The sequence below is a fragment of the Aegilops tauschii genome, chromosome 3 (genome assembly GCF_002575655.3).
Source record: "Aegilops tauschii subsp. strangulata cultivar AL8/78 chromosome 3, Aet v6.0, whole genome shotgun sequence".
NCBI lineage: Eukaryota > Viridiplantae > Streptophyta > Magnoliopsida > Poales > Poaceae > Aegilops > Aegilops tauschii.
This window is the reverse complement of record NC_053037.3, coordinates 511,494,917-511,514,207: the sequence shown is the minus strand read 5'-3', so window position 1 is coordinate 511,514,207 and position 19,291 is coordinate 511,494,917. Positions and strand designations below refer to the sequence as shown.

Below are 19,291 nucleotides of genomic sequence, written 5' to 3'. Positions count from 1 at the left end.
TTTCACCATGCCTCCCAAAGCTCCCAAAGCACCCATCACATGCAATTGGATGAGGTCCAACGTCACCGACGAGACCTTAGCGGACTTTGTAAAGTCGGGTTACCTGCCCAAGAAGGACGTCATGTCCTACCGTGCCCCTGACCCATCAGAGGAGAGACCACAGCCAAGGGACGGGGAGGTGGTAGTTTTTGCGGATCATATGAGCCGGGGCTTCGCACCGCCCGGCTCAAAGTTCTTCAGAGATGTGCTGAATTTCTTCGACCTGCGGCCTCAAGACATAGGACCCAACTCGGTGTCAAATATATGCAATTTCCAAGTGTTCTGTGAGGTCTACCTTGGAGAAGAACCCAGCCTGCTGCTCTTCAGAGAGCTCTTCTACCTGAACCGTCCGAACGAGTGCGCCAACAGGCCAAGCTTGGAACTTGGTGGCATCTCCATCCAGCGACGGAGGGACTGCCTTTTCCCTTACGCCGAGCCGCCAAGCCACCCAAAAGACTAGAACCAGACATGGTTCTATTGCCAAGACACGTCGCCGGCTGATGAGAGCCCGCTGCCCGGCTTTCGCCCCTCGCGTCTGGAACCAACACACCCTCTGTCAGACAAGCTAACTCAAGCGGAGCGCCAACCTCTGCTCCCCACCATTAACAAGATCAAGGCTCTCCTGGGCAATGGTCTCAACGGAATTGACCTGGTCCGGGTCTGGATCTCGTGGCGGGTGATCCCCTTGAGCCGCCGCCCCGGCTTAATGTGCGAGTACACAGGCCGGAAAGATGACCCCCTACGACACAGCCGCAACGATCTTCCTGAAGACGTTGCTGAGGACATGACCAAGGCTCTTTTGAACGAGAGCTTGGCAGAATGCGGAAGGACCGGGTTAAGCCCCTTCTGCAAGACCAACCCAGCCCCAGCGGTAAGCCGCTGATCTGAACATCTTATTTTCTTCTGTAGATAGCTTGCATCTGAACTTTAAGAAATCGTCATTGTACTTTTCAGGCTGATGACAAATTCTGGAAGGTCAAATATGACCATGAAGCGGCCAAGAAAGCCAGGAAGGCTAAGAAAGCCGCCAAGAGAGCCGCTCCCCGTAAGAAGGGAAGTAGGCCTACTGCTTCGGAGCTGCTGCAACTAAGCGACAGCTCCGAGTCAGAGGTAACCCCTGAACCTGTAAGCTCTTGTTGTATTTGTTGTTCATTTCTGTCCACCTTATCAATATTGTTCATCAACAGGATGACACCGGAGCAAGTAACCCGGTGGGTGAAGAGGTAATGACACTTTCCTCCGACTCGGAGCCCTTGCCAAGGCTGAAAGTCCGAAGGGTAACCCGGAAAGTAAGATTTTCTCATCCTTTAGCTTATCAAGATCCTCAATTTCTTTTGAAGCAACAAACTCATGAGAGCCGGCGGCATACCCAGACCAACAAGGACGCTGACCTCTCCTCCGGCTTACCCGACGCATCGAGGAAACGCCGAACCGAGGTTATCTCCAACTTGTACCCTTTTCATCCTTTGGCGGGTGTTATACGTCAACCGCTCAATTCTTCTGATTCAAACTATCAGGAAACCTCACCCTCCTCTGGTGACTCGATGCAATCAAGCCTGCCGGCCTTCAAGACCGTACCCGGGTAATGATGATCATCTCTTGTTGTGCTTATCTTTGCTCATACCTTTGTACTAACCTTTTTGTCCTTTTAGTGCCCAGGCAAAGCTCACCAAGAGGGCGAAGAAGAACAAGCCGGTCGAAGAGCCGGACTTGCCTGAACCGGAGGTAGCAGCTCAAGAACCGCCAGCTGCCTCCGCTCCCGAAGCCACCGCTCCAACCGACAAGTCAACTGCAGAAGCTTCTGCTAACTCGGAGACCTCCAGCTCGGCTCAGCCGGTCAATGACCCGGACGTGGTAATCACCCGGACGGAGTTTGTCGAGCCGGGGAGACCTACTGCACTGGCCAAGTGCTCCGCCAAGGAGGAGTTGCTACAGCACCGCCGGGTTAATCTGGACCTCTCCAACTACGCCAATCTGAACATCGGAGAGATCGTCTCAGGCTATGTCAACCAAGTGCACAAGAGCCGGGATGTAGAGATCGGCATGGTGAACCAGATTCAGCAGAAGTCTGAGGTACTACTCTTCTTTCTTCTTGCTTATTGCATAGTTATCTTGTTATTCTTACCATACTCTAGCCCCCAAGTCTACGACGTATGATAGAATATGTTGTAGACTTAAGTTCCGGCTTACTCGCTTGAACCGGCAATTTGTAAATAGAAACGTTCGATATGCATTAGCCCCCAAGTGCCAAGTGTCTTTGCTTGGAAAGTGCTTGGGACTTTAAAATTGCATAATAACTGTTCATCCTATAACCCGGAAATTATGCAGGCTGCTTGCAAGAAGTTTGAAGCTGACATCTCCGATCTGAAGACCCGGCTGAGGACGCAAGAAACTGAGACCCGGAAGGCCAATGCCAAATTTGTGTCCAGTATTGTTGCGCAAGAAAAGCTGAAGACGGACTTTGATGCTGAACGGAAAGCTTGGGCCGAAGAGAAGGCTACTCTGGTGAACCGGGCCGAACAGGCGGAGAAGGCTCTGACAGAGAAGACCGCCGAACTCTCTGGCTTAAAACGCCAAGTGTCCCAGATGGTTGCCACAATCTTCGGTAAGTCATTCCACCGGCTTTCGTCCAGTTTAAAAATTTTATGTCTCATAACCCATCATTGCCGGCGGATTATCTTACTCTGTTACACAGGTCCCAGAAGCGCCAACCTCAACCAAAGCGTGGTGACCAAGTTGAAGGCCGTGTACACCCTGGTGGAGCAACTCTACACCGGGTCACAGCGCGCCTTGGCCGTGGTGGCCCTATCCAATGAGGTGCCGACTCATCTGGCGGAAGTTCTTCGCCGGCTTGCCGTTCTTCCCCAACGTGTCCAAGAGCTGCGGCGGGCCTCTGCAAGAGCCGGAGCTATCGCCGCTCTGAGCCGGGCCAAGGCGTTCCTTCCAGAGTTAGACCCGGCGGACATTGCCCTCGGCTATCCCAGTTTGAAGGAAGACGGCACACCCTTCAACCAAAGGGACTTTGCAGCCTGCGTGAAGATCGTGCGCCCGGTGGCCACCCTCATTGGAAACGACACAGATCTGACCAAGTACCAGTCGGGTTACAATGCAGAAAATCAGAGGATCCCCACTCCGCGTTATGAAGCTATCAGCTTAGTCCCGCCAGCTCGTAAGCACACCTTCGCCCCGGAGATTGACCCGGCCGGGTTAATTGACGAGGAAGCTCAATTTGAAGCTCTGAGCGGCATTGACTGGAAGTCGTCAACTTTCCAGGTCTTGGGAACAGCCGGAGGAGAGGAGAGGGATGAGCCGGAGACTTCAACTCAGCAAGCATCGTAACTCTGCAGGCGGCTTATTAAACAATGCTTCACCCTTTTGGACTCGATGAGTCTTGTAATAGAGTAGGGCCAACACTTTAACTTTGCCGTGCCATCGTGCACGCGTTGAATGCTGAAGTCCATTGAAGTTGTCTCCTTTATATTTCCCCGGGTCATAATCGATCATTCATTCTCCTTAAGCTCAAATAGTTGCCTTTAACTATCCTGCATAGAAGGACAAATCACAAGTCTCTATCATAGTTTTAGATATATAACCTGGAATATGAATCAAAAAAGACTGGTCCTCAATTATGTCCTTAATATAGCCGTAATAACACACTTATCGGCCTGCAAGCACACTTCCGGCTTAGATAACCCGGGTAATAAGGTTGGTACCTCAATTCCGGTTTACCAGTCTTAATAACACCGATTATATTCGACTAGTACTATAAATCAAAGTTAAGCCGGCAAAGTGAGACCCGCCGTGCACACCTCAAATAATCAGAAGAACTCACTATAAATCCGAAGAACTTAGGGGCGATGCTAGGATTCGAATGCGATCATATAGCCCCCAGTGGGTGTGGCGATGCCAATCAAGAGGGTACCGACAGCTATGTTCTCTTTGGTTCGAATACGACCCATGTTTGAACAGGAAGCCCCCAAATGACCTTAAGAATTGTTTAACGACGCTGATTCGAATACGATCCACGTCGGTTCCCAAAGGGGTTAAACTATGATTCAAATATGATCAAAGAGAACTCCCCAATGAGCTCGGCACTTTGCCAATCAAATGGGTATCGATAGCTATGTTCTCTTTGGTTCGAATACGACCTATGTTTGAACAGGAAGCCCCCAAATGACTATATGGTGTATGGCTAGATTCGAATACGATCATAAGCCGGATCCTCCTTCAAGTTATCACATGATCTTGTAATGAAAACAACACATTCATCTTTGGAGGAGAAAAAAGGACATAGGTCCTGCTTTATTGCTTATCATAATATATACATGGCTTAGAGAAATATGTACATTATGAGAGCCGGTGGCTCAAGTGTAATAAGGCCGAAGCTGAGCTATGTTCCACGGCCGATGGGTCTCTTCCTCCGACTTACGTGAATCTTTGTGCTCCCGAATGTCAATGAGGTAATATGACCCGTTGTGCAAATTCTAGCTGACCACAAAGGGCCCTTCCCAAGGCGGGGATAGCTTGTGCGCATCTGTTTGATCTTGGATGAGCCGGAGCACCAAATCGCCTTCCTAAAAGACCCGGGATTTAACCCGGCGACTATGATAACGGCGCAGGTCCTGTTGGTAAATCGCTGAGCGAGCTGCTGCCACATCACACTGTTCGTCCAACAAGTCAAGAGCATCTTGGCGCGCCTGTTCATTATCCATCTCAACATAAGCCGCCACTCGAGGCGAGTCATGACGGATGTCACTTGGGAGGACTGCTTCCGCTCCATAAACCATGAAGAAAGGCGTGAAACCTGTAGACCTGTTAGGAGTAGTGTTGATGCTCCATAACACGGAGGGTAACTCCTCCACCCAACAACCCGGCGTCCGTTGTAAAGGTACCAAAAGCCGGGGTTTGATGCCTTTCAGAATCTCCTGATTAGCCCTCTCAGCTTGACCATTGGACTGAGGGTGAGCCACTGATGAAACATCAAGTCTAATATGCTCTCGTTGACAAAACTCCTCCATGGCGCCTTTGGATAAATTGGTACCATTGTCAGTTATAATGCTGTGTGGAAAGCCAAAGCGAAAGATCACCTTTTTCATAAACTGAACTGCCGTGGCTGCATCACACTTGCTAACTGGCTCTGCTTCAACCCACTTGGTAAACTTGTCAACTGCCACCAAGAGGTGGGTCTTCTTATCCTTGGACCTTTTAAAAGGCCCAACCATATCAAGCCCCCGGACCGCAAAGGGCCAAGTAATTGGGATCATCCTCAGCTCCTGAGCCGGCACATGAGCCCGTCACGAGAACCTTTGGCAACCATCACATTTACTGACCAAGTCCTCCGCATCAGCATGAGCCGTCAGCCAATAAAAACCATGACGAAAAGCCTTGGCCACAAGAGACTTTGAGCCGGCGTGATGGCCACAATCCCCTTCATGAATCTCACGCAAGATCTCTTGACCTTCCGCAGGGGAGACACAACGCTGGAACGCTCCCGTAACACTGCGGCGATGCAACTCACCATTGATAACAATCATTGACTTAGACCGCCGGGTTATTTGTCTGGCCAAAGTTTCATCCTCAGGCAAATCTCCCCGGGTCATGTAAGCTAGATAGGGCATTGTCCAGTCTGGTATGATGTGGAGAGTCGCCACCAGTCGTGCCTCCGGGTCAGGGACAGCCAAGTCTTCCTCTGTAGGCAACTTAACAGAAGGGTTATGCAGGACGTCCAGGAAAATATTAGGCGGCACCGGTTTTCGCTGAGAGCCCAGCCGCCTTAAAGCATCAGCCGCCTCGTTCTTCCTGCGATCGATGTGCTCTACTTGGTAACCCTGAAAGTGCCCAGCAATGGCATCAACTTCGCGGCGATAAGCCGCCATGAGAGGGTCCTTGGAGTCCCACTTTCCTGATACTTGTTGAGCCACCAAGTCTGAGTCGCCGAAGCACCTTACCCGGCTCAGGCTCATCTCCTTAGCCATCCGAAGACCGTGGAGCAAGGCCTCGTACTCAGCTGCATTGTTGGTACAAGGAAACATCAATTGTAGCACAAAATGGAACTTGTCATCCTTAGGGGACGCCAATACGACTCCAGCCCCCGAGCCCTCCAACTGCCTGGACCCATCAAAGTGAATAGTCCAATATGTATTATCCGGCTTTTGTTCGGGCACTTGTAGCTCTGTCCAATCATTGATGAAATCCACCAAAGCCTAAGATTTAACAGCAGTGCGTGGCACATACTTCAGACCATGAGGTCCGAGCTCTATAGCCCACTTAGCCACTCTCCCTGTGGCCTCCCTGTTCTGAATGATATCTCCAAGGGGGCAGAACTGACCACAGTGATGGGGTGACCCTGGAAATAATGCTTAAGCTTCCGGCTTGCCATGAACACACCATAAACTAGTTTTTGCCAATGCGGATACCGCTGCTTGGACTCAATGAGTACTTCGCTGACATAATAAACCGGCCTCTGAACCGGATGCTCCTTACCCTCTTCCTTGCGCTCCACCACCACGGCCACACTGACGGCTCGGGTGTTAGCAGCCACATACAGCAATAAAGGCTCTTTGTCAACCGGAGCAGCAAGGACTGGGGGCTTGGCCAGCTGTCTCTTCAAATCCTCAAAAGCAGTATTAGCTGCATCATTCCAAACAAAGTCATCAGTTTTCTTCATCAACTGATACAACGGCATGGCCTTCTCACCCAAACGGCTTATGAACCGGCTTAAAGCAGCGATACGACCCGCCAAGCGCTGGACGTCGTTTATACACGCCGGCTTAGCCAGGGAGGTGATGGCCTTGATCTTCTCGAGGTTAGCTTCAATGCCTCTGTTAGAAACCAAGAAACCCAAGAGCTTGCCTGCAGGAACACCAAAAACACATTTGGCCGGGTTAAGCATCATCTTGTAGACCCGGAGATTATCAAAGGTTTCCCTCAGATCATCTATCAAGGTTTCCTCCTTCCTGGATTTAACCACAATATCATCCACATAAGCATGAACATTGCGCCCAATCTGGTTATGAAGACAGTTCTGCACGCAACGCTGATAAGTCGCCTGTGCACTCTTGAGTCCAAAGGGCATAGACACATAGCAGAAGGCTCCAAAGGGAGTGATGAACGCCGTCTTCTCCTGGTCCTTAACTGCCATTTTAATCTGATGATATCCAGAATAAGCATCCAAGAAACTCAGGCGCTCACAACCTGCCGTAGCATCAATGATTTGATCAATACGGGGAAGGGCGAAAGGATCAGCCGGACACGCCTTGTTCAAGTCCGTGTAGTCCACACACATCCGCCAGGTGCCGTTCTTCTTGAGCACGAGCACCGGGTTAACTAACCATTCTGGGTGAAAGACTTCAACGATAAACCCGGCCGCCAAGAGCCGGGCCACCTCTTCACCAATAGCTTTCCGCCTCTCTTCATTAAACCGCCGAAGGAACTGCCTGACCGGCTTAAATTTCGGATCAACATTGAGAGTGTGCTCAGCGAGTTCTCTAGGTACACCTGGCATGTCAGATGGCTTCCATGCAAAAATGTCCCTATTCTCACGGATGAACTCGATGAGCGCGCTTTCCTATTTTGGATCCAGATTGGCACTGATGCTAAACTGCTGAGATGAATCTCCTGGAACGAAATCAACAAGTTTAGTCTCATCAGCCGACTTAAATTTCATTGCCGGCTCATGCTCCGTAGTCGGCTTTTTCAGAGAGGTCATATCTGTTGGGTCAACGTTGTCTTTGTAAAACTTCAACTCCTCTGTTGCGCAAACAGATTCTGCATAACCTGCATCGCCTTCCTCACACTCCAGGGCCACCTTTCGGCTGCCGTGAACCGTAATGGTCCCATTATGACCCGGCATCTTGAGCTGTAAATACACGTAACACGGCCGTGCCATGAACTTGGCGTAAGCCGGCCGCCCGAATATGGCATGGTACGGACTTCTTATCTTGACCACCTCAAAGGTCAATTTTTCCACCCTGTAGTTGTGCTCATCTCCAAAGGCCACTTCCAACTCGATCTTGCCGACTGGATAAGCCGACTTACCAGGTACCACACCATGGAAAATAGTGTTTGACTGGCTGAGGTTCTTATCAATCAACCCCATACGACGGAACGTCTCATAATAGAGGATGTTGATGCTGCTGCCTCCATCCATGAGCACCTTAGTGAACTTATATCCTCCCACCTGAGGAGCCACCACCAAGGCCAAGTGACCCGGATTATCCACCCGGGGAGGGTGATCCTCCCTACTCCACACTATAGGCTGCTCAGACCACTGCAAGTAGCGTGGAACCGCCGGCTCAACAGCATTCACAGCCCTCTTATGAAGCTTCTGATCTCGCTTACACAGACTGGTGGTAAACACATGATACTGCCCACCGCTAAGCTGCTTTGGATTGGTTTGATAACCCCCCTGCTGCTGTTGATGACCCTGGCCAGACTGCTGATTAAATCCCCCTTGACCGTTTTGAGGATTAGAATTTGAGCCGCCGCCCGGGCCATGAAAACCGTCGGCGCCTGAGCCACCGCCCGGGCCATTGTTGCCGTTAAAGGCATTGGAATTTTTGAAGGCCTTCATGATTGCACAATCCTTCCATAGATGAGTAGCTGGCTTCTCTCTAGAGCCATGCCTTGGACAAGGCTCATTCAACAGTTGCTCCAGCGTCGGGCCTGACCTGCCGGCTCGGGGAGGGGGCCTCCCCTTGCGTCGCTGGTTAGTACCCTGTGAGCTGGCGTTGGCTACGAACTCTAGGCTGCCGTCGGCCTTGCGCTTGCCACCTCCTTGGTTCCCCGGGTTATGCTGGGAACCCTTGCCATTGCCGTTCTTCTTTCCCTTCCCTGTTCTTTCATCATCCGAAGCGGGGTCCTTGGTACTATCAGAATCGGCGTACTTGACGAGAGCCGCCATCAGTATACCCATATCACTGCAGTCGCGCTTAAGCCGCCCGAGTTTCATCTTCAGGGGCACGAAACGACAATTCTATTCTAACATTAAGACTGCAGAGCCGGCATCCATCTTATCAGATGAATGTATTATCTCCTTAACCCGGCGAACCCAATGTGTCGTAGACTCACCCTCCTGCTGCTTACAGTTAGTCAAATCCACAATTGACATAGACTGCCTACAGGTATCCTTGAAATTTTGGATGAACCGGGCTTTTAGCTCAGCCCAAGACCCGATGGAATTCGGTGGTAGCCCTTTCAACCAAGTGCGGGCAGTCCCATCTAACATCATGGTGAAGTACTTGGCCATTGCCGCTTCACTGACTTCCAGCAGTTCCATGGCCATCTCGTAACTCTCGATCCAGGCTGCGGGTTGTAAGTCAGCTGTGTAATTAGGCACCTTCCTAGGGCCTTTGAAATCCTTGGGTAGACGCTCATTGCAGAGAGCCGGCACTAAACAAGGGACACCTCCAGTCCTGGTAGGGATACCCACGTCGATGGAAGTCATTGGATAAGCTGGGGGAGTCTGGTAAGCCGTCAACTGAGGCACCTGCTCCGCCTCTTGCCGCGCTCTGTCTTGGTCTGCTGCGTGAAAGGCTCCGTTATGAACCGGGCCATGGCCAGGGGGCGGGCCATGGCGTCGGACATTACTTGAGCCGGTCGCTGAGACCATGTGTCTGCTATAACTCGGGCTCCGGCCTGGACGAGGGGTCGAGTGGGTCTTGTCCCGGCTGTAAGAGTATGCCTCTTGCTGCGCCAGTGCTGTCTGAAGGAGTTCCCTGACCCGACGGGTTTCAATAGCCGTCGGAGAGTCGCCGTCAATTGGGAGGGCCGCCAGTCGTGCTGCTGCGGCAACCATGTTCTCCAGCGGGTTAGCATAATGACCCGGTGGTATTGGCACATACTGAGGCGGGGCAGGGTTCGCCCGGGGAGGCCCCATCACTTGTGGCTGAACAGGGGTCCCCGACCCGGGCACTATGATCCCTGGCGGGTTACTAGACCCTGCACCTGGCGTGTTGAAGAGGTTTCGAGGATCGTAAACCGGAGGGAGTCGAGATTGGGCTTTTTGATGCCTCCTTCTCATGACCTCATTGGACGCGTTTTGATCCATCATGAGCCGGAAGGACTGCGCCTGAATCAACTGGGTTTGGGCGTCGAGAGCCGCCCTCTCCGCAGCCATCCTGATCCCTTCCGCTGCCAGATCCTCTTTGGCTTTCACTAGATCTACCTTTAATTGCGCCACCTCCGCGTCATGCTGAGCTTGATCCGCCGGGTCAACCGCGGCTGTCAACAGGGCCGTCATCTTGCCCGTGAGATCCATCAGCACCTGAGCCGGCGAGGGCACCGGGTTTCCTGCCCAAGCAGCAGGGTTCTGAACAGGCTACGCACCGGCCATGAAGATTTTGACCTGGCTCGGCGGCTCAAACGGGTCCGGAATACCGTCACCATCGGAACAACCCATGAGCCTACCATCTTGAAGTTGATACAACGAGTTTGACTCATCTGTGGACGACTCACCGTCAGAGCCGGCGGCCGTCTCATCACTAGATCCAGATCTGTCAGAGTGCCCTCCATGGACACATCCCACAAAAGCATGCCTCAAGGCAGGCAGGGCCCGGGAGGGTCGTGCGCGCTGAGCCGTCTTGATGAGATTGGCGTGGAGATCCGGCTCAGGGCCCGACTCACCAATCTTGCCAATGAAAACATGAATTCCGCCGAAGGGGACCCGATATCCGTACTCGATTGAGCCAGCGTCGGGGCCCCAGCTTGCATCGTCGATGTAGAGCTTGCCGCGACGACTCTTGGTCATCCGGCCCATAGCGTATCCCTTGAGCCCTTCGAAGCTGCCCTTCAAGAACTCAAATCCACCGTGCGCTGGCCCCACGGTGGGCGCCAACTGTCGTGGAATTGTCATGGCAGATGTCCTCAGGCTAGGACTTAGTCGTGGAGCCATCGCTGCTAGGAAGCTTGAAGGGATTAAACGGGACAAGGAACACGAGGGTTTATACTGGTTCGGCCCCTTGCGGTGAAGGTAAAAGCCTACGTCCAGTTGAGGTGGTATTGATTAGGGTTTCGATGACCAGGGAGCTTAACTGCTATGCCTGGCTCTCGACGAGATATTTCTTGTCCCTAAACCGCTGCCGGGTCGTCCCTTTATATAGAGAGGTTGACGCCCAGCGGCTCTCAGGGTTCCGGCCGGCTCATAAGAGTGTCCGGCTCGGACTCTCAACTATTCTTGCCTTACACTACAAGTTCTACCATAATGACGGTTGCAACTACGGGCCTTAAGCCATCTCTGGGTCTTAAGCCCATCTTTGGCCCACCGTCTTCAAGCTTGGCGCCGGGCTTCAGGTGATGATCCTTAAGTGTAACCCGGCCCCGCCGGGCGGGTGACTCTAAGGGTTATATCCTCAACAGGACCCCTTTGAGCCGCCGAGCCGGGTTGGAATCTTCATGGCCGGCGCACAGCCTGTTCAAAACCCTGCCGCCGGGCCAGGAAACCCGGTGCCCTCGTCGGCTCAGGTGCTGATGGATCTCACGGACAAGATGATGGCCCTGTTGACCGCCACAGTTGACCCGGCGGATCAAGCTCAGCATGACGCGGAGGTGGCGCAGTTAAAGTTAGATCTAGTGAAAGCCAAGGAGGATCTGGCGGCGGAAGGGATCAGGATGGCTGCGGAGAGAGCGGCTCTCGACGCCCAGACTCAGTTGATTCAGGCGCAGTCCTTCCGGCTCATGATGGATCAAACCGCGTCCAATGAGGTCATGAGAAGGAGGCATCAAAAAGCCCAATCTCGACTCCCTCCGGTCTACGATCCTCGAAACCTCTTCAACACGCCAGGTGCAGGGTCTAGTAACCCGCCGGGGATCATGGTGCCCGGGGCTGGGACACCTATTCAGCCACAAGTGATGGGGCCTCCCCGGGTGAACCCTGCCCCGCCTCAGTATGTGCCAATACCACCGGGTCATTATGCTAACCCGCTGGAAAACATGGTCGCCGCAGCAGCACGGCTGGCGGCTCTCCCAATTGACGGCGACTCTCCAACGGCTGTTGAAACCCGCCGGGTCAGAGAGCTCCTTCAGACAGCGCTGGCGCAGCAAGAGGCGTACTCGTACAGCCGGGACAGGATCCATTCAACCCCTCGTCCAGGCCGGAGCCCGAGTTATAGCAGACACATGGTTTCAGCGACCGGCTCGAGTAATGTCCGACGCCATGACTTGCCCCCTGGCCCGGCTCATAACGGAGCCTTTCACGCAACATACCAAGACAGAGTGCGGCAAGAGGCGGAGCAGGTGCCTCAGTTGACGGCTTACCAGACTCCCCCGGCTTATCCGACGACTTCCGTCGACGTGGGTATCCCTACAAGGGCTGGAGGTGTCCCTTGTTTAGTGTCGGCTCTCCGCAATGAACGTCTACCCATGGACTTCAAAGGGCCTAGGAAGGTGCCTAACTACACGGCTGATTTACAACCCGGAGCCTGGATCGAGAGTTACGAGATGGCCATGGAATTGCTGGAGGTCAGTGAAGCAGCGATGGCCAAGTACCTCACCATGATGTTGGACGGGACTGCCCGCACTTGGTTAAAAGGGCTACCACCGAATTCCATCGGGTCTTGGGCTGAGCTGAAAGCCCGGTTCATCCAAAACTTCAAGGATACCTGTAGGCAGTCTATGTCAATTGTGGATTTGACTAACTGTAAACAGTAGGAGGGTGAGTCTACGACGCATTGGGTTCGCCGGGTCAAAGAGATCATACATTCATCTGATAAGATGGATGCCGGCTCTGCAGTCTTAATGTTGGAGCAGAATTGTCGTTTCCTACCCCTGAAGATGAAACTCGGGCGGCTTAAGCGCGACTGCAATGATATGGGTACGCTGATGGCGGCTCTCGTCAAGTATGCCGACTCTGATAGTACCAAGGACCCCGCTTCAGATGATGAAAGGACAGGGAAGGGAAAGAAGAACGGCAATGGCAAGGGTCCTCAGCATAACCCGGGGAACAAAGGAGGTGGCAAGCGTAAGGCCGACGGCAGCCTAGAGTTCGTGGCCAACGCCAGCTCACAGGGTAATAACCAGCGACGTAAGGGGAGGCCACCTCCCCGAGCCGGCGGGTCAGGCCCGACGCTGGAGCAGCTGTTGAATGAGCCTTGTCCAAGGCACGGCTCTAGGGAGAAGCCAGCTACTCATTTATGGAAGGATTGCGCGATCATGAAGGCCTTTAAGAATTCCAATGCCTTTAATGGCAACAATGGCCCGGGCGGCGGCTCAGGCGCTGGCGGTTTTCATGGCCCGGGCGGCGGCTCAAATTCTAATCCACAGAACGGTCAAGGGGGCTTTAATCAGCAGTCTGGCCAGGGTTATCAACAGCAGCAGGGGGGTTATCAGACCAATCCAAAGCAGCTTAACGGTGGACAGTATCATGTATTTACCACCAGTCTGTGTAAGCGAGATCAGAAGCTTCATAAGAGGGCTGTGAATACTGTTGAGCCGGCGGTTCCACGCTATTTAAGATGGTCTGAGCAGCCTATCGTGTGGAGTAGGTAGGATCACCCTCCCCGGGTTGATAATCCGGGTCACCTGGCCTTGGTGGTGGCTCCTCAGGTGGGAGGATATAAGTTCACTAAGGTGCTCATGGATGGAGGCAGCAGTATCAACATCCTCTATTATGAGACTTTCCATCGTATGGGGTTGATTGATAAGAACCTCAGCCAGTCAAACACTATTTTCCATGGTGTGGTGCCTGGTAAGTCGGCTTATCCAGTTGGCAAGATCGAGTTGGAAGTGGCCTTTGGAGACGAGTACAACTACAGGGTGGAAAATTTGACCTTTGAGGTGGTCAAGATAAGAAGTCCGTATCATGCCATATTTGGGCGGCCGGCTTACGCCAAGTTCATGGCACGTTCGTGTTACGTGTACTTACAGCTCAAGATGCCGGGTCACAATGGGACCATTACGGTTCATGGCAGCCGGAAGGTGGCCTTGGAGTGTGAGGAAGGCGATGCGGCTTATGCAGAATCTGTTTGCGCAATAGAGGAGTTGAAATTTTACAAAGACAATGTTGATCCAACAGATATGACCTCTCTGAAAAAGCCAACTACGGAGCATGAGCCGGCAATGAAATTTAAGTCGGCTGATGAGACTAAGCTTGTTGATTTCGTTCCAGGTGATTCATCTCAGCAGTTTAGCTTCAGTGCCAATCTGGATCCAAAATAGGAAAGCGGGCTCACCGAGTTCATCCGTGAGAATAGGGGCATTTTTGCATGGAAGCCTTCTGACATGCCAGGTGTACCTAGAGAACTCGCTGAGCACACCCTCAATGTTGATCCGAAATTTAAGCCGGTCAGGCAGTTCCTTCGGCGGTTTAATGAGGAGAGGCGAAAAGCCATTGGTGAAGAGGTGGCCCGGCTCTTGGCGGCCAGCTTTATTGTTGAAGTCTTTCACCCGGAGTGGTTAGCTAACCCGGTGCTCGTGCTCAAGAAGAATGGCACCTGGCGGATGTGTGTGGACTACACGGACTTAAACAAGGCATGTCCGGCTGATCCTTTTGCTCTTCCCCGTATTGATCAAATCATTGATGCTACGGCGGGTTGCGAGCGCTTAAGTTTCTTGGACGCTTATTCTGGATACCATCAGATTAAAATGGCAGTTAAGGACTAGGAGAAGACGGCGTTCATCACTCCCTTTGGAGCCTTCTGCTATGTGTCTATGCCTTTTGGACTCAAGAGTGCACAGGCGACTTATCAGCGTTGCGTGCAAAACTGTCTTCATAACCAGATTGGGCGCAATGTTCATGCCTATGTAGATGATATTGTGGTTAAGTCCAGGGAGAAGGAAACTTTGATAGATGATCTAAGGGAAACCTTTGATAATCTCCGGGTCTACAAAATGATGCTTAACCCGGCCAAGTGTGTTTTTGGTGTTCCTGCAGGCAAGCTCTTGGGTTTCTTGGTTTCTAACAGAGGCATTGAAGCTAACCCGGAGAAGATCAAGGCAATCACCTCTCTGGCTAAGCCGGCGTGTATAAACAAGTCCAGCGCCTGGCAGGTCGTATTGCTGCTTTAAGCCGTTTGGGTGAGAAGGCCATGCCATTGTACCAGTTGATGAAGAAAACTGATGACTTTGTCTGGAATGATGCTGCTAATACTGCTTTTGAGGATTTGAAGAGACAGCTGGCAGAGCCCCCAGTCCTTGCTGCTCCGGTTGACAAGGAGCCTTTATTGCTGTATGTAGCTGCTAACACACGGGCCGTCAGTGTGGCGGTGGTGGTGGAGCGTAAGGAAGAGGGCAAGGAGCATCCGGTTCAGCGGCTGGTTTATTACGTCAGTGAAGTGCTCATCGAGTCCAAACAGCGATATCCACATTGCCAGAAGCTTGTTTATGGTGTGTTCATGGCAAGCCGGAAGCTTAAGCATTACTTCCAGGGTCACCCTATCACTGTGGTTAGTTCTGCTCCCCTTGGAGATATCATCCAAAACAGAGAAGCTACAGGGAGAGTGGCTAAGTGGGCTATAGAGCTTGGGCCTCATGGTCTAAAATACGTACCACGCACTGCTGTTAAATCTCAAGCTTTGGTGGATTTCATCAACGATTGGACAGAGCTACAAGTGCCCGAGGAAAAGTTGGATAATACATATTGGACTATTCACTTCGATGGGTCCAGGCAGTTGGAGGGCTCGGGGGCTGGAGTTGTGTTGGCTTCCCCTAAAGGTGACAAGTTTCATTATGTGCTACGGTTGATGTTTCCTTGCACTAACAATGCGGCTGAGTATGAGGCCTTGCTCCATGGTCTTCGGATGGCTAAGGAGATGAGCTTGAGCCGGGTAAGGTGCTTCGGCGACTCAGACTTAGTGGTTCAACATGTATCAGGCAAGTGGGATTCTAAGGACCCTCTCATGGCGGCTTATCGCCGTGAAGTTGATGCCATTGCTGGACACTTTCAGGGTTACCAAGTAGAGCACATCAATCGCAGGAAGAACGAGGCGGCTGATGCTTTAAGCCGGCTGGGCTCTCAGCGAAAGCCGGTGCCGCCTAATACTTTCCTGGACGTCTTGCATAACCCTTCTGTTAAGTTGCCTACAGAGGAAGACTTGGCTATCCCTGACCCGGAGGCACAGTTGGTGGCGGCTCTCCATGTCACCCCGGACTGGACAGTGCCCTACTTGGCTTACATGACCCGGGGAGATTTGCCTGAGGATGAAACTTTGGCCAGCCAAATAACCCGGCGGTCTAAGTCAATGGTTGTTATCAATGGTGAGCTGCATCGCCGCAGTGTTACGGGAGCGTTCCAGCGTTGTGTTTCTCCTGAGGAAGGTCAAGAAATCTTGCGTGAGATTCACGAAGGGGATTGTGGCCATCATGCCGGCTCAAAATCCCTTGTCGCCAAGGCTTTTCGTCATGGTTTTTATTGGCTGACGGCTCATGCTGATGCAGAGGACTTGGTCAGTAAATGTGATGGTTGTCAGAGGTTCTCACGACGAGCTCATGTGCCGGCCCAGGAGCTGAGGATGATACCAATTACTTGGCCGTTTGCGGTCTGGGGGCTTGACATGGTTGGGCCTTTTAAAAGGTCCAAGGATAAAACGACCCACCTCTTGGTGGCAGTTGACAAGTTCACAAAGTGGGTTGAGGCAGAGCCAGTTAGTAAGTGTGACGCAGCCACGGCGGTTCAGTTCATGAAAAGGGTGATATTTTGCTTTGGCTTTCCACACAGCATTATAACTGACAATGGTACCAATCTGTCCAAGGGCGCCATGGAGGAGTTTTGTCAACGAGAGCATATTCGACTTGATGTTTCATCAGTGGCTCACCCTCAATCCAATGGTCAAGCTGAGAGAGCTAATCAGGAGATTCTGAAAGGCATCAAGCCCCGGCTTTTGGTCCCTTTGCAACGGACGCCGGGTTGTTGGGTGGAGGAGTTACCCTCCGTGTTATGGAGTATCAACACTACTCCTAATAGGTCTACGGGTTACACGCCTTTCTTCATGGTTTATGGAGCAGAAGCAGTCCTCCCCAGTGACATCCGTCATGACTCGCCTCGCGTGGCGGCTTATGTTGAGGCGGATAATGAACAGACGCGCCAAGATGCTCTTGACTTGTTGGACGAATAGCGTGATGTGGCAGCAGCCCGCTCAGCGATTTACCAACAAGACATCCGCCGTTATCACAGCCGCCGGGTTAAGTCCCGGGTTTTCCAGGAAGGTGATCTAGTGCTCCGGCTCGTCCAAGATCAAACAGATGCACACAAGTTATCCCCGCCATGGGAAGGGCCCTTTGTGTTCAGCAAGAACTTGCACAACGGGTCATACTACCTTATTGACGTTCGGGAGCATAAAGATTCACGTAAGTTGGAGGAAGAGACCCGTCGGCCGTGGAACATAGCCCAGCTTCGGCCTTATTACACTTGAGCCGCCGGCTCTCATAATGTACATATTTCTATAGCCATTTATATATTATGATAAATAATAAGGCAGGACCTCTGTCCTTTTCTCCTCCAAAGGTACATGTGTTACTTCCATTGCAGCATTACATGGTCACTTGGAGGTGGATCCGGCTTCGATCGTATTCGAATCTAGCTGTTAACAGTATGATCACCTGGGGGCTTCCTGTTCAAACATAGGTCATATTCGAACCAAAGAGAACATAGCTGTCGATACCCACTTGATTGGCACACTGCCGAGCCCATCGGGGAGTTTCCTTGATCATATTTGAATCATAGCTTAACCCCCTTTGGGAACCGACGTGGATCGTATTCGAATCAGCGTCGTTAAACAACTTTTAAGGTCATTTGGGGGCTTCCTGTTCAAACATGGGTCGTATTCGAACCAAAGAGAACATAGCTGTCGGTACCCTCTTGATTGGCATCGCCAAACCCACTGGGGGCTATATGATCGCATTCGAATCTTAGCATAACCCCTTTGGGACGGGTCTCTGGTCGTATTCGAACCGGAAGCCCCTAAGTTTTTCTGATTTACAACGAGTTCTTCTGATTGTCTCAATAGTGTGCACGGCGGTTCTCACTCCGTCGGCTTAACTTGGATTCACAGTGTTGGTCACACACAATCAGCATTATCAACACTGGTACACCGGAGTTGAGGTACCAACCTTATTATCCGGGTTACGTGAACCGGATGCATACTTGAAGGCTTGTAAGTATGCTATTGTGGTTACATCAAGGACACAATTGAGGACTAGTCTTTGGTGACTTGGATTCATATTCCGGGTTATGTATATGAGACTATAATTCTCAGTGCGATAAGCCACCTAGAGACTTGTGACTTGTTTTTCTATGCAGGATGGTTAAAGACAGATATTCGAGCTTAAGGAAAATAAATGATCAATTATGACCTGGAGGAATATAAGGAAGCCACTTCAATGGAGTTAAGCATTCAACAGGTGCACGATGGCACGACAAGGTTAAAATGTTGATCCTACTCTATTACAAGACTCCCCGAGTCCAAAAGATGAGGTATTGTTTTCAGATGTAGTCATGAGCCGCCTACAAGTTAAGATGCTTGTCGAGTTGAAGCTTCCGGCTCATCCCTCTCCGCTCCTCCGGCTGTTCCCATGACCTGGAAGGTTGATGATTTCCAGTCAATGCCGCTCAAAGCATCGAATTGAGCCTCCTCGTCACTTAACCCGGCCGGGTTAATGTCTGGGGCAAAAGTGTGCTTACGAGTCGGCGGGACCAAGCTGACGGCTTCGTAACGCGGAGTAGGGATCCTCTGATTCTCTGCATCGTAGCCCGGCTGGTACTTGGTCAGATCAGTGTCATTCCCAATCAGGGTGGCCACCGGGCACACGATCTTCACACAGGCAGCAAAGTCCTTTTGGTCGAAAGGGGTGCCGTCTTCCTTCAAGCTGGGGTAACCAAGTGCAATGTCCGCCGGGTCTAGCTCTGGAAGGAAAGCCTTGGCCCGGCTCAGAGCAGCTATGGCTCCGGCTTTTGCAGAGGCCCATCGTAGCTCTTGGACACGCTGAGGAAGAACGGCCAGCTAGCGAAGTACTTCCGCCAGGTGAGTCGGAACCTCATTGGATAGGGCCACCACGGCCAAAGCGCGCTGTGACCCGGTGTAGAGTTGCTCCACTAGGGTGTACACGGCCTTCAGCTTGGTCAGCACGTTCTGATTAAGGTTGGCGCTTCTGGGACCTGTTTAACAAAGTAAGATAAGCCGTTATCAATGATGGAGTTATGAGACATAAAGACTGTAAACTTGCTCAAAGCCGGCAGAAGGACTTACCGAAGATTGCAGCGACCATTTGTGACACATGGTGTTTTAAGCCGGAGAGTTCGGCGGTTCTCTCCGACAGAGCCTTC

General features: G+C 51.9%; 1 protein-coding gene across 1 annotated transcript; it reads left to right on the top strand.

Moving 5' to 3' along the window:
• Positions 1–2,361: 2,361 nt before the first annotated feature.
• Positions 2,362–3,517, top strand: LOC141043066 (uncharacterized). Its single transcript, XM_073511984.1, has 2 exons — positions 2,362–2,644; positions 2,735–3,517. Exons 1-2 carry the CDS (start codon positions 2,362–2,364, stop codon positions 3,376–3,378), a joined length of 927 nt encoding a protein of 308 aa, XP_073368085.1. The 3' UTR covers positions 3,379–3,517.
• Positions 3,518–19,291: the final 15,774 nt, after the last annotated feature.

Bases quoted from the DNA above. Each gene is read 5' to 3' on its own strand.
- LOC141043066 (XM_073511984.1), top strand. From the start codon at position 2,362: ATGCAGGCTGCTTGCAAGAAGTTTGAAGCTGACATCTCCGATCTGAAG. The intron at 2,645-2,734 runs GTAAGTCATTCC...TCTGTTACACAG, and splicing joins GATGGTTGCCACAATCTTCG to GTCCCAGAAGCGCCAACCTC.